General features: G+C 58.3%; 1 protein-coding gene across 2 annotated transcripts in view; it reads right to left on the reverse strand.

Moving 5' to 3' along the window:
* Positions 1 to 1,427: 1,427 nt before the first annotated feature.
* The window catches only part of C19H6orf132 (chromosome 19 C6orf132 homolog), a 35,468-nt gene continuing 24,578 nt past the window's right edge, over positions 1,428 to 12,317 (reverse strand). Inside the window, exons 3-6 of one of the 2 annotated variants that reach the window (XM_070584620.1) lie at positions 11,925 to 12,000; positions 6,537 to 9,828; positions 5,765 to 5,913; positions 1,428 to 3,956 (exon numbers count right to left, since the gene is read on the reverse strand). In XM_070584620.1, the coding sequence (XP_070440721.1) occupies positions 5,796 to 5,913; positions 6,537 to 9,828; positions 11,925 to 12,000 (3,486 nt within the window). In that variant the 3' untranslated portion in view covers positions 1,428 to 3,956; positions 5,765 to 5,795. Of the gene's footprint in view, positions 3,957 to 4,108; positions 5,914 to 6,536; positions 9,829 to 11,924; positions 12,001 to 12,317 lie in introns of those variants that run through there. The other variant, XM_070584621.1, reaches the window with a different exon arrangement.

Here is a 12,317-nt window from a genome sequence, read left to right on the forward strand (position 1 = left end):
AGAGGCAGCAGAGATGTTCCTCTGCAGGGAGGAAAGGTGGAAGGAGCCAGAAGTCTCATGTGTGGAAGACAAGACTGAAGCAATCCTGTTTTCAAGAATGACAACGGAGAGTCCCACAGAGAGGCTGCTGGCTGTGTCCCACTTTCAAGAGTGCACTAGGGACACGGATCCTATGCTGAAGTGGAAGACACTGAAGACAGCTGTCTGCTGAGCCCCACCCTGTGCTCGGATCCCTCCTAGGACCTGCGAGCCCAGGGCAGGAGGCCTGCTGTGTAAGGAAAACAAGACCTAGAACTGTTAGACTTTCCTGGGGGGAGGCTTTCCAGGTGGGAGGGACAGTGAGCGGGTCGGTCCTGACCGGCTCCTGCCGCCCTGGCCCCCAGGGGTGCTGTTCCTTCTCCTTCTGTGGCCCAGAAACTTTCCCCTTGGGCCCTGAGCGCAGGTGAGATTGGCTGGAGCGCCAAAGAATATTACTGAAGACTAAAGGAGACCAAAAGGGGCACAAATGTAGAGTGCAAGTCGTTTGGAGGGTTGGAGCTGGCTGCTCCATTTGGCCAGCTCACTGCAGGGTCTGACATGTCAGGGTCTGACATGACGGCTGCCTGAGACCCCGCGCCCTAGCCCATTAAGGGCCAGAATGGCATCACCTGGTTCCATCACTTCCCAGCTCCTCCGGTCTCCAGGCTGAGGGCATCGTGTCCCAGCCCACCAGGCAGGAGCCACTCCAAGGCATCTTGACAGTTTTATGAGGAAATCTTAGAAGCCCATCCCTCAAACCATTAATTTTGTGCCACCTGAGAGCTCAGCAATCAGGTTACACGCAGCTAGAAACAAGAGGGCTATGTGGTCACCGATCCACCGGAGACATGGCCTTTGCCCTCAAGGAACTGAAATAGCGCTCGACAGAATTTGATTAAATACTAACATGTAATCATTCAACAAACATATATTCAGTACCTGTTAGTGCCAGGAGTAGCACTAGATGCTGGGGATACTGTGATGAATAAGACGGGCAGAACTTGTAGTACAAAGCTGACAAGTGCTGGGGAGCGGGGTGAGGGGGGGGATGAGGAACAAATAACCCTGATGTGAGGGGACTAGGGGCCCATGGGAGCCTGTAACAGGAGCTGATGTGGCCTAGAGGGTGAGGATGTCTGAGCTGAGCCTGAAGGATGAGGAAGAGCCAGCCAAGGAGGTGGGTGGAGGGGTGGAGGAGGGAGGGGTCTCTGAGCTGTGCTGGGCTGGGAAGGGCTTTCCACGGGAGCTCTGACTGAAGCTGGGCCTTGACGAGTGAGTCAGCTTCGAGGAAGCAAAGCGGGCAGGAATGAATATTTCCAGGGATTCTGGGGCCGTGGACCTGGCTGCTCTGGTCTCACAATTGTGTGAGGAATTAAGGGAAGAATAATCTTTTTTGGAGAGTCTGAATCTGTGTGGCTGGCCAGGCATCCACACGCAAATGTCCAGGGGGCACTTTCAAGTCAGAAATGTGGAGCTCAGGTGTGGATGAGAAGAGGGGGTCAACTCAGTCTTCTGAAGAAAAAACCATGGAGAAGGAAGACTGGGGACTGAGGACAGGGTGCCAAGACACCTGTGGGGAGGAAGGGCGCCAGTCTGGAAGACGGGAGCCAAGCAGAGCGTTTTCTGTAGGAACTCAGAGGACAGCTCTCCAGGAGGGGAGCAGGGAGTGGCTCAACTGTGCCAGATGTTCAGGAAGCTTCTGGGGCTCTGAGAACTGGGCGGGCAGCTCAGGATCATCACTGTAAATGAGGGAGTAGTTGGAATGCCTTGCCTTGGTCTCCCTGCCTCTCACCTTCCCTGCCAAAAATATCCCCAGAGGCCCCACCAGCAGGTCCGCAGCAGCTGGCCGTCCCTGGGGCTTTGGAGGGAGGAGGCTCATTCTCTGCCTGGTATCAGTGGCCACCCAGCCTGGACAGCTGACTCACAACGGGACGCCAGCGCTGCCTTCGAGCTGCCAGGATGAAAGCGCCCTAGGCCGCTGGGGGAAGGCAGGTGGGGCGAGCAGGCAGGGGCAGGCCTGCCTGACAGCTCAGCATGGAGGGAGCCTCTCCTTCACGCCTCCCTGCTCGGGTCAAAGTCACCTCTATCCTCAGCTTCCTGCAGAAGGGCCCGCAAGGCCTCTCCGGTTGCGTCAGTGGGGCCCTGGGGAAAGCTGTGCTCCATTCGGGTTGACAGGGCCCTTCCCGCGTTGCCCTCAGCAGGCCCCAGACTTCCAGCACAGCCTGCCCTGGGACCTGCCCCCACTGCTGCTCTGGGCCGGGCTGGGCCTCACAGGAGAGGTGGGGTTCTGGCCACTGGGGCTTGGCACGCCCAGCAAGCAGCGAGGAGGCTCCAGAAACCAAGGTGTGGCCAACCTGATCCAGAACACCTGAGCCACCCATGCCTATTAACCTTTTCTGGCACCAGAGTAGCTTTACCCTCCGCGGCCCTCCCCACCCCTCCTCTGATAGAAAGATAGAAAGTTGAGGGGATGGTAGGATTCGGGGAGGGACGAATGAGTGAGGTGCACACGGCCAGGAGGGAGGCAGCCCTGATGAGGGACGCAGAGTTGGAAGTCCGGTGGGCTCCTCTAAGCAACTCCCTTTTCTTCTTGGTGCCTCAATTTTCTCATCAGTGAGATGGAATTAGGAGTATTCCACGACCAACACATTTTAGAGGGTGGTCATGAGTTAACAAGAGAACGAATGAACTTTCCAAACCGTCAAGGTTAAGTAAGGGTTGTGGTTGCCACGACCACCGTTGCTTCAGGAGATTTCAAGGAGAAGTCCCTGGAGCCCGATTTTGGGGGGATCTGTGGAGCGCCTGAAATCATGTGTAACGGTGCTCGTGGGGGCGTCTTTCTGGGGTGAAGGTCCAGAGCTCTCATCAGCTTCTTAAAGACTCAACACAGTTTAAGACCCCCACACGGCACAAGTCCATCCCCGTCACTTTTCAGACGAGTCAGCTGAGGCCCCAGGTCACACAGCTTGGCAGAGGCAGAGACAGACGTGGGGCCCAACCCTCCACCACTTCCCACTGCCCTGCCCATGTGGCGGGGGGGGGGAGAGAAGAGGTAGGAGGGAGCAGGGAGGAGAGAGCAGCCAGGTGAGAAGCCCCCAGTCCTCCTGGGAGTCGAGGCCCCGTCCTCACTCTGTTAGCAGGATGAGGGCATCGTGGTGGAGCGTGGGGGTGGCAGAGACGGGATAACGGGGAAGCCCACGGACGGGAGAGGTGGGGAGGCCCTTCCTGGAAGCACAAGTTGCTGAATCAGTGAGTCACCCTCCCTATTTCCCTTTCCCAACAACCCCCAGAAAAGACTCCGGGAGAGGAGGCAACCCAGCTCCCTCTGACCTTGTCCTGAGATGACTTCCCTGGCTCTGTTTCCTCTTCTGGAAAAGTTGACGATACTGCGTCAAAGCTTTATGGGAAACTGTGAAGGGCCACACACAAATGGAGCCATCACCCAAAGATGCCACTTATTGAGCAACTACTCAGTGCCAGGTGTGGGCTGGATGCTTTGCCTAAATCAGCATAAATGTTGCCATTGGAAAAGACTTTCCTACCTGGTTAAAGGAAATCCACTCCTCTCCCCCCGCCTCCAGTTATTCTTGCCCACACTCCCTGTTCCTTTCCGTCCCACCATTTCTTATAATTTATGATGTTTCTGTGTGTTCCTTTTATCCTCTCTCTCTTCCACTACACTATAATCTTGCCTCAGGCAGGAGGAGTGTCAGTGTGTTGATGACTGTACATCCGTGCTAAGCGTAGTGCCTGCCATCTAGTAGTCACTCAAATACTTGTTAAGTGAAGGCAGGACTGTCTCTAATCTTCACAACAGCCTTATGAGGTAGGTATTATTCTCCCACTGTACAGAAGAAGAAACTGAGGTTCAGAGAGTCAAAGAGACTTGCTTGTTTGTTATCACGAGACTTCAGCTGTGCTTCTATTCCTTGAAGGATCTGGAGAATGAGAAAAGCTAAGGGTCAGAAGAGAGAGTTGGGCCCAGCAAAACGGCTCACCAGTTCAGCTACCACCCTGTGCTCGGCCTTCCCCAGCTGAGCACTTCCGACCTCTCACACACCCCAGGAGCTCCGAGTCATCAATCCACAGCCACAGAGCCAGAGGCCAGTTCCAACTGGCCTGTTTATTTCCCAAGCCAAGTGAGAACCAGTCCTTCCCTGCCCACCGCAGAGCAACGTACAGCTGGGAGTCCACACCCCACCCCTGAAGCCCAAACACAGCAGATAAATTAGAGAACTCTTTTATAAAACATCGTACAAGGAAGATACACACATACAGATAGAGCCAGTGCCGGCGCTGGGGTAGAGCTTGCTTCTTGCATGCCAGTAACCAGGTCCCGCCCCATCGGGCATCTGCCCACCCCTGCACTCTTTCCCTGAAGTGGCTCACCTGCTGTCCCCACAACCCGAGACCAAGGCCGGTTAGCACAAATGGTAAAGGTCCAACATCTTGGCCCCAAAGGGAACTGCTTCGTGGCTGCCCCCTACTGCCTGCCCCTGAGGTGGCCACTCCCTGCCCCTCCTCCTTACCGAGGCAGCCTGCCTTGGCCTGGTCCCAAGAATTCAGCCCACCAGGACCTGAAGATATGGAAGATGGACCAAGGAATATTGTATCCTGATAGGTATGGTGACCCACATATCCTCCAAGCCAGGACTTTGTGGAAGTGGAAGGGGGTCTAATTTACCGGAAAGCAGGCATGAACCCGGGCTGCCTAGACAAAGGACGAATGGTCACCCCACTGCTAGGGCTCCCCTGCTCTGAACTGGCCCAGTCCTGCCACTCCTCCACTTTCCAAAACACACCCCCCACTGGCAGCGAACTCCTCTGGGACCTCTGTTCCCATCTCTGCTGCCTCCCGCCCTCCAAGGCCTTCCAGCACCTGGGTTATACATTTTAAGGCCTCAATAATATGAGGGATCTGTAGTATTGGGGTTGGGAGGGGTGGGAATGATGTCCCCTGCAAATCCCATATGGGACCTGGCCACATAAGGCCTTTGGTGTCAAGCCCCAGGCCTTCTGCTTCCTTGGGTCCAATCCCCCAAATCATAGCTGCCTGGCACTAAGTAGAAAGGCAAGCCCTAATCCTCGCCAAGTCTTTTCTCTCCAGCCCTCCCTGCAGCTAAGGGCCAGGGCCGGGGCGAAATTAACCAGCACTCTCCCATCCCTGCCCGTGGCTACTGCAGAGCACTGTGTTCCAGTACCTTCTCTACAAGCTGCACACACACACACGGTTAGTCTCACCTCTAGGAACCCCAGGAATCACCTGTTGGGGTGGCAACTGGTGGACTGGTGGGTGCTAAAGAGACCAACCTGTAGCGCCCTGCATCCCTACCCGACGGGCTGGGCCTCAGCCCTTGGCGAGGGCCTGACAGGCATCCCAGTTAGGGTCCCGATGGGTCCCATTGAGTGTTACCGCCCCAGCCCCTGCTCTTAGAACCTGCCCAGTAGGCCGTGTGCCTTAAACAAGCCTTGCTAAAGCGAATATTACCAAATAGGGCACACTCAAACTCCAGTCCTTAAAGATTCCTCCTCTCCTCCCCCTCCCACCACATCCACACGGTCCACAGCCGCACCAGTGCTTTGGGAAACACAAGTCCAGTCTCCATCTTCCCAGGCCTACTGCTTCTCACTCGTTGTCCGTCTGTCTGTCTTTGGGGAACACAGATTCCCCCCGTGTCTGAGCCAGGCTGCCTCACACCTGCTGTGGTCCCTCCCACCCCCACAAAAACAAGTGCCAGCATCTGACCCCTTGGAGTAGAACTGAGAAAATTCCGGGCTCAGGATGGGGCTTTCCGATGGGCCCCTGAGTAAGCACAGGAGATGGGATGGCGGGTCCCAGGCCTCACGGTGAACGTGTTGATGGGGCTTCCATAGATGGGGGTGCTGTGGGGAGACCTGGAGGAGCAGGAGAGAGGTGAGGTTAATATCCGCAGCTGGTTAACCAACAGCCCTCCCATCTCCCCCAGGGCACCAGAGGAAAGATGTGGCTCAGGGCTGAGTGGGACCCCAGTCCACCACTACTGATTCACCAGACACAGGGCACCGCCTCCTGTCTAGGCCCTGCCGGCCAGGAAGTACATGCCTAACACCCTCTACTCAGAACCCTTCACTCCCAGCCTGGGTAGGGATCCATCTCTGCGTTATTGGAAAATCCCGCACCGGAGGACCACTCAGATCTCCCCCAACCCCACACTTAGCCTAAAGCGGTGGAACTCCAGAGGGTGAGAGAGAGGAGAGAGAAGCGGGGAAGCCGGTGGGGAAAGCAGGAGGATGGGGAAAGAGAACAAGGGAGATAATGGGAGATAAGGAGGCAGGTAAGGGAACGGCCAACAGCACCCTCTCTAGGTAGAGTGCGCCTCCCTCCCCTTTCTCTCTGCCCTGAGGGGCGGAGGGGAGAAAACCCAATGTCCCCTGCGGTTGGCCGCGGCCTGGTCGGCTCCTCTGTGGTCCGAGGGCAGATCCTCCACGCCACCTGGCTTCCCATCCCAGCCTCCCTTCATCGCCCGGCCCCAGCTCACCTGCCGGGAGCGGAGGCGCAGCCGCAGTCGCCGCCGGGCGCCTTGAACTTGGCCTCTCCGCGGGCGGCGCCCTCCAGGGACGGCTTCCGCGCGTGCAGGCCGCCGGGGGGCGCGCGGCCCGCCGAGCCCACGCGCCGCACCTCCGGGCCTCCGGGCGCGGCGAAGGGCCCCCCGGGCGGCGGCCCGAAGCAGTTTGGGGAGCTGAGGCTGCGGCCGGTGGCGCCGCGGGGCGGCCCGGGGCTGCGGTGGGGCTCCCCGACGTACAGGCGCTTCTTGATGAGCGAACGGCCCCCGCCCGCGGAGCGCTCCAGGCCCCCGGGCCCCGCGGAGCGCGCATCCGCCGGGAAGCGTGAGAAGCCACGAGGCGCCAAGGCCGCTAGGCCCGCGTCCAGAGGCTGCCCCAAGTCTGAGAAGTTGTTCCAGGGAGGGGATCTCCGGCGCTCCAGATACTGGAGGGCCGGGGTCGGGGGCTCAGGGTCATTGCTGAACTCTGGCGGCGGGGGGATGACCTCAAAGTTGAACTCCTTCTCCTCCTCCCTCTTGTGGGAAGGAGAAGAAGGGGACGAGAAGGACTTGGGCAGCACGCGGCCCTGGGGGAGGTTGGAGGGCGCTGGTCTTCCCCAGGCCACAGGGGCCTGGGGTTCTGCCTTGGTCCATTTGTGCCCACAGCTTGGCTGTGTGCCTTCTGGGTCTCTGTGGGACTGGGGCTTCCACTGACTGGGAACAGTGGGCTGTGTTGATGAGGCCAGCTGAAGGTCCTTCTCAGGCTCCTTGGGTAACTTGGGGACCCCAGTGAAGGAGTTGGGCCCGCCCTCAGAGCTTGCCTCGGGCTGGCTGCTGTGGCCACGGAGACTCCCCGGCAGGGAGGACCGACTCAGGGCAGCCCCTCCAGGCCTCCCCTTCTGTGCCCTCTGCCTGGCCGCAAGGAGCAGGGCCATGGGGGAGCCCCGCTCCACCACCTCCCCGGTCACCGGATGCCTGAGGAGTTCGTCAGCAGGCTGGGCTGAGGCTGGGGGTTTGGCTGGCAGCCCCTGGGGCTCCTTCATCCCCACCAGCTCCCCTGACCCTGGAGCCTCTCCTCTGGCTGGTGTAGACATCACCACAGCAGCCTCTCTGCTGGGGCTGTTCTTGCTGCGATGGGGCTTGTAGGGAAATGTCACCTCTTTTCCGCCAGGGGATATCTTTGGTGGAAGGGCTGGAGGTGACAGGGCTCCCCCTGTGGGAGGCTTACTGGCCTCGGAGGGGCACCTGTCTGCCTCTGGCTGGGAGGGCACTGCAAGTTCTTGAGGTCCTTGCTTCTCCCACTGCCCAGCTGGGACTAGGTTCTTCACCGCTATCAGCTGAGATGATGTGGCGGGCAGAGTTGGGGCTGCAGATGGTATGGCAGGCCCGGGTGTGGCTGATCCAGCTGTGGACTTGGTTGGTGTGGCTGGTCCAGGTGTGGCCTTGAGTGGTGTGGCTGGCCCAGGTGTAGTTGGTCCAGGTATGGACTTGGGTGGTGTGGCTGGCCCAGGTGTAGTTGGTCCAGGTGTGGACTTGGGTGGTGTGGCTGGCCCAGGTGTAGTTGGTCCAGGTGTGGACTTGGGTGATGTGGCTGGCCCAGGTGTAGTTGATCCAGGCGTGGCCTTGGATGGTGTGGCTGGCCCAGGTGTAGTTGATCCAGGTGTGGACTTGGGTGGTGTGGCTGGCCCAGGTGTAGTTGGTCCAGGCAGGGACTTGGGTGGTGCGGCTGGCCCAGGCATGAACTTGGACTGGAATGGTGTGGTTGGCAGAGGGGTGGTGGATAGAGGTAACAGATTCTTGGCCACAGGCTTGGAGAATCTGCCGTTATCAGCCCTGTTTTCAAAGATTCTCGCCCCTTCGAGCCGAGGTTTGGGAGGCAGAGGCCCTGTGCTGGGCCTGGCGTCCTTCTCTGCTGATGAGGAAAGCCGCGCCTCCAGCTCATCCCGGATCTGCCGGACGCTGGGAGTCGGGGCTTCTTGGGGGGTGTAGTCCACAGGGGGCAGGGTCGGGCCAGCGGCGGCCTTCTCTGGCAGGCCCCGGGGACTCTTCTCAGGGACACTTGGGGGGATCTCCTTCTCTAGCAGGCTTGGGGGATCCTGCTTTTCTGGCGGGCTGGGGCCCTTCTTGCCCTCCTTTCCCTGAGAGGCCACCATCGGGCCTGGCCTGTGACTGATGAATCGGTCCTCTCTCCTGGAGCCACAGAGGTAGGCCGCCAGCTCGCTGCGCAGCTTCTCCATCTGGCTGGGATCCCTCCAGTCCACAGGCACTGACGAGGCTGTGTCCTCTGGGCTCGGGGGGCTGGGTTTGGGTTTGGGAGCAGGAGAGCTAGATTTGGGGCTTTTCATAAACCCAGCAGGTGGAGGGGCTGTCTTCTCAGCAGAAGGCAAAGGAGGGGCAGCTGGGGGAAGGGGGGGTGCTGGGGGAGGGAGCGGGGGTGCGGGAGGGGGAAGGGGAGGGGCTGGGGGCAGAGTCTCAGCTTGTTCATTTGTCCAGGACTGGGACTGGCCCAGCCTCGGACTGGCTGGTGCTGCAGCCCTGAGCTCCCCAGAGGGGTCTGGCTCAGAGGCCTTGTCTGGGTAGACCTCGGACGCAGGGCGGATGTGGAAGCTGGGAGGCAGTGGGAGGCGACTGGGGGCCTTCTTGGTGGCGCCTTCTTCCTCTGGAGGAGCCCCTTGTGCTTCCTGAACAGGGATGGATGAAGTCCTGACTGGGGTTGGGGGAGGCACCTTGAACGAACGGGGGAAGGTGAGGTGGGACTCTGGTTTAGGTCCTAGGGGGCTCCCTTCAGGCTCAGTAGGGCTCCTGGGGGGGCTGGTTCTGGGGGCCTCTGGCTGCCTGCCACTCAGTGTTACCTCTGATTTCCACTTGGTGACACCCCCAGGGGGAAAGAGGCGAGTCCCCATCTTGTGAGGAGACACTGGAGCTGGGGGTGCTGGGGCTGGCAAAGGGGGTGGGGGTGGGGCTAGAAAGGCCAAGGGTGGGGCAGGGGGAATGAAGTCAGGAGGGGTGGGTGTGGATGGGGGTGATAGGGCCCCCAATACCGGGGGCGGAGGTGGGGCCATGCTGGGTGGGAGTGGGGGTTCCAGCAGCAGGGGAGGTGGTGGGGGAGCCATGGAAGGTGGAGGTGGTGGTGGGGACTCCCCTCGAGGTTGCAAAGTGTTTGGCGGTGGCCCCGGGGCTGGGCCTGGGGGAGGTGGGGGGATGAGTGGGTCCTGGCCATAGTGCCCAGGCCTTAGGTCACCCACAGAGCTGTACAGTCGGAGGTTGCCATTGACTAGTGAGCTGGTACCTGGAAGAAGGGAGAGGCAAAGATGAGGAGGGCAATGAGGCAGACCAGGCATGCCAATCCCTATGTGCCCAGGGCAGGGCTGGGCTGGGCACCCCACACAGTGACCAGCCGGTGTCATGCCTTTCCTCCTGAACACCAAGGGAAGGAGCAGCAATGTCCCCAGCGTCCCGAGCTGTCCTGGCAGTGACCCTCTTCCTTCTAGCGAGGGGCCCCTGCCTGTGCCTGGCACAGCCCCTGGAGCCTGTGCTGAGGTTCTCCATCTGCCCCACCCTTCTGCGCCCTGCTTGCACCCCTGGAGAGAACCCCTTTACTAAACGCTCTTCCGTTACCCTCTTTGAGTGCACCACCTGTGTCTTACAGGGGCCTTGACTGATGCAAAGCCAAAGAGGCCAGGGTTCAAATCCCAGCTCTACCACGTACTAGATGTGTGACTTGGACAAACTAATTAACCTTGCTGAGCCTCAGTTGCATCATCTATAAAATGGGCATAATGTCAGCGCTTACCTCATAAAGCTGTTGTGAGGATTAAATAAGAGAATTCATGTAAATACATGTCAAGGGCTTCTCACGGGGCTGGGCCCATAGCAGGCACTTAATGGACGGTATCCATTTTGACTACTACCACCTGTGCTTAACTTTTCAGACCGAAAGACAGACAGGGAAGGTGGGGGAAAGAGGGGAAGTCATGGATCAGGGCCAGGGGCCTGGTGACCTTCTCTGTGAGGGAGTTCAGGTGAAAGTTTGGGAGGGAGCAATTAGCATGAGCAATTCCTGCTTTCTAAAGACCCTGAACCTACCAAGGACACAGCTTTCCCCCTCACTGAGAGCTCCTGGAACAGGTTCTGGACTGCAGGATGGAAAGGGGTGTGTAGAAAGAAGGGGACCTGGACAACCTGGGCCCTAGGGAGATGCTGAGCACTCCCAGCCCTAGCCGCTCACATCCCTCCCTTCTTGGACCCAGTCCCCAGGCCCCTCCCGAGAGTCTGCAGATGGGGGCCCGTGGCCCTGCTTACTTCTGTCTCAGCGGCAGCCTTCCCACACCTCCCCGCGTCAGTGTCTAGCACAGAGCATAAGAAACCTGAGGAATGTGCAGCTCTGAAGGGCCCTCCCAGCTGTCTGACTTCAAAACAAAGACTAGACCAAGAGTGGAGAGGGGACAGCTAACATTCACTGAGCGCACCCCAGTGTTAGGAGCTGGGAGACAGCAGTAAAAACAAAGCAAAAAACAGTCAAAATACTGGCCCTCCTGGAGCTTCTGTTTCAATGGGACAATGAGACAGACAATGAACATAATATGTTAGTAAAGTGTCACCACATTTGATGATGAGTAATGTGCAGACAAAAAGAAGAGAAGGGCTGAGGGTGCAGTGTGAACAGGGTGGTCAGAGAAGACCTCGCTGAGAAGGTGATGTTGGAGCAAAGAGCGAAGGAGACGGGGAGAGAGCTGTCTGTATGTCTAGGGGAAGGGTGTGCAAGGCACAGGGAAGGGCAGTGCGAAGACCCCGGGGAGGAAATGTGCCTGGTACTGAAGGAGAAACAAGCACGCGGGATGCCTGGAGCAGCGTGAGACGGGGAGAGAGAGCAGATGAGGCCGGGTTCTGACAGTCCTTCAAGAACCTTTTCTTTGAGTGACATGGGAAGTCATTGGTGGGTTTTGAGCAGAGGTGCAAGGAGCAGTGACTGACATCCCATCCAATACTTCACTGACTCCTCCAGGATGGGAATTGTTGCTCCCACAGCTCATTTGAAGATACAGAGGGGCAAGAGGTTAAGTGATTTGCCCAAGGGGAGCGAAGCTAATGTGCAGGGGAGCTGAGATTCAAAGCTGGGTCTGTCTGACTCCAGGGTTCTTTCCGCCACCCCGTGTTACCCTTGTGCCTGCTCTGGCCTTATCCCCTCACCATCCTTCCTCCACTGTAAGTGGGCCACAGCCAACCCTGGCTCTCCTCACGCCCAGCCCCACTGCTCCCACCCACTGCAGCCGGTAGCCAAGAGGCCTGTGGCTCCAGCTTCATCACCAGCTGGGGAGGTGGGCCAGAGGCTTGGGCCTAAGGAGGAAAGAAAGATGGACAGACCCCAAGCCTAGGTCCTCTTACCTGTCACTCCTTTGTCTACGAAGTCTTCTGGGACAGAAGGGGTGGGCACAGCCAGCCCATGGTTCTCCTGGGAATTCTGAAAGAGAGCAGAGGCATCAGGGAAGAGGGAAAGATGGACAGATAATTCTTAAATGGCTGCTCTGTGAGGTCATTCGACTGCTCGAAAACCTGCAGCTATGGGGATGGTTGCACAACCTTGTAAATATACTAAGTTGTAAAAGGGCTATATAAAACATAAAATTTAAAAAGGTGAATTTTATGGTATAGTCAAGTATTGTTATTCAAGGTCGTTATGCTTCGTAAAGTTGCTGTGAGCCCTGAATTAGGAAATCCTTAATCAAGGCTCCAGGGGAAAGACAGGATGAGGTTCCCCCAGACGTTGGTCACAGCATT

Source organism: Equus przewalskii, chromosome 19 (assembly GCF_037783145.1).
Source record: "Equus przewalskii isolate Varuska chromosome 19, EquPr2, whole genome shotgun sequence".
In the NCBI taxonomy this organism is placed as follows: domain Eukaryota; kingdom Metazoa; phylum Chordata; class Mammalia; order Perissodactyla; family Equidae; genus Equus; species Equus przewalskii.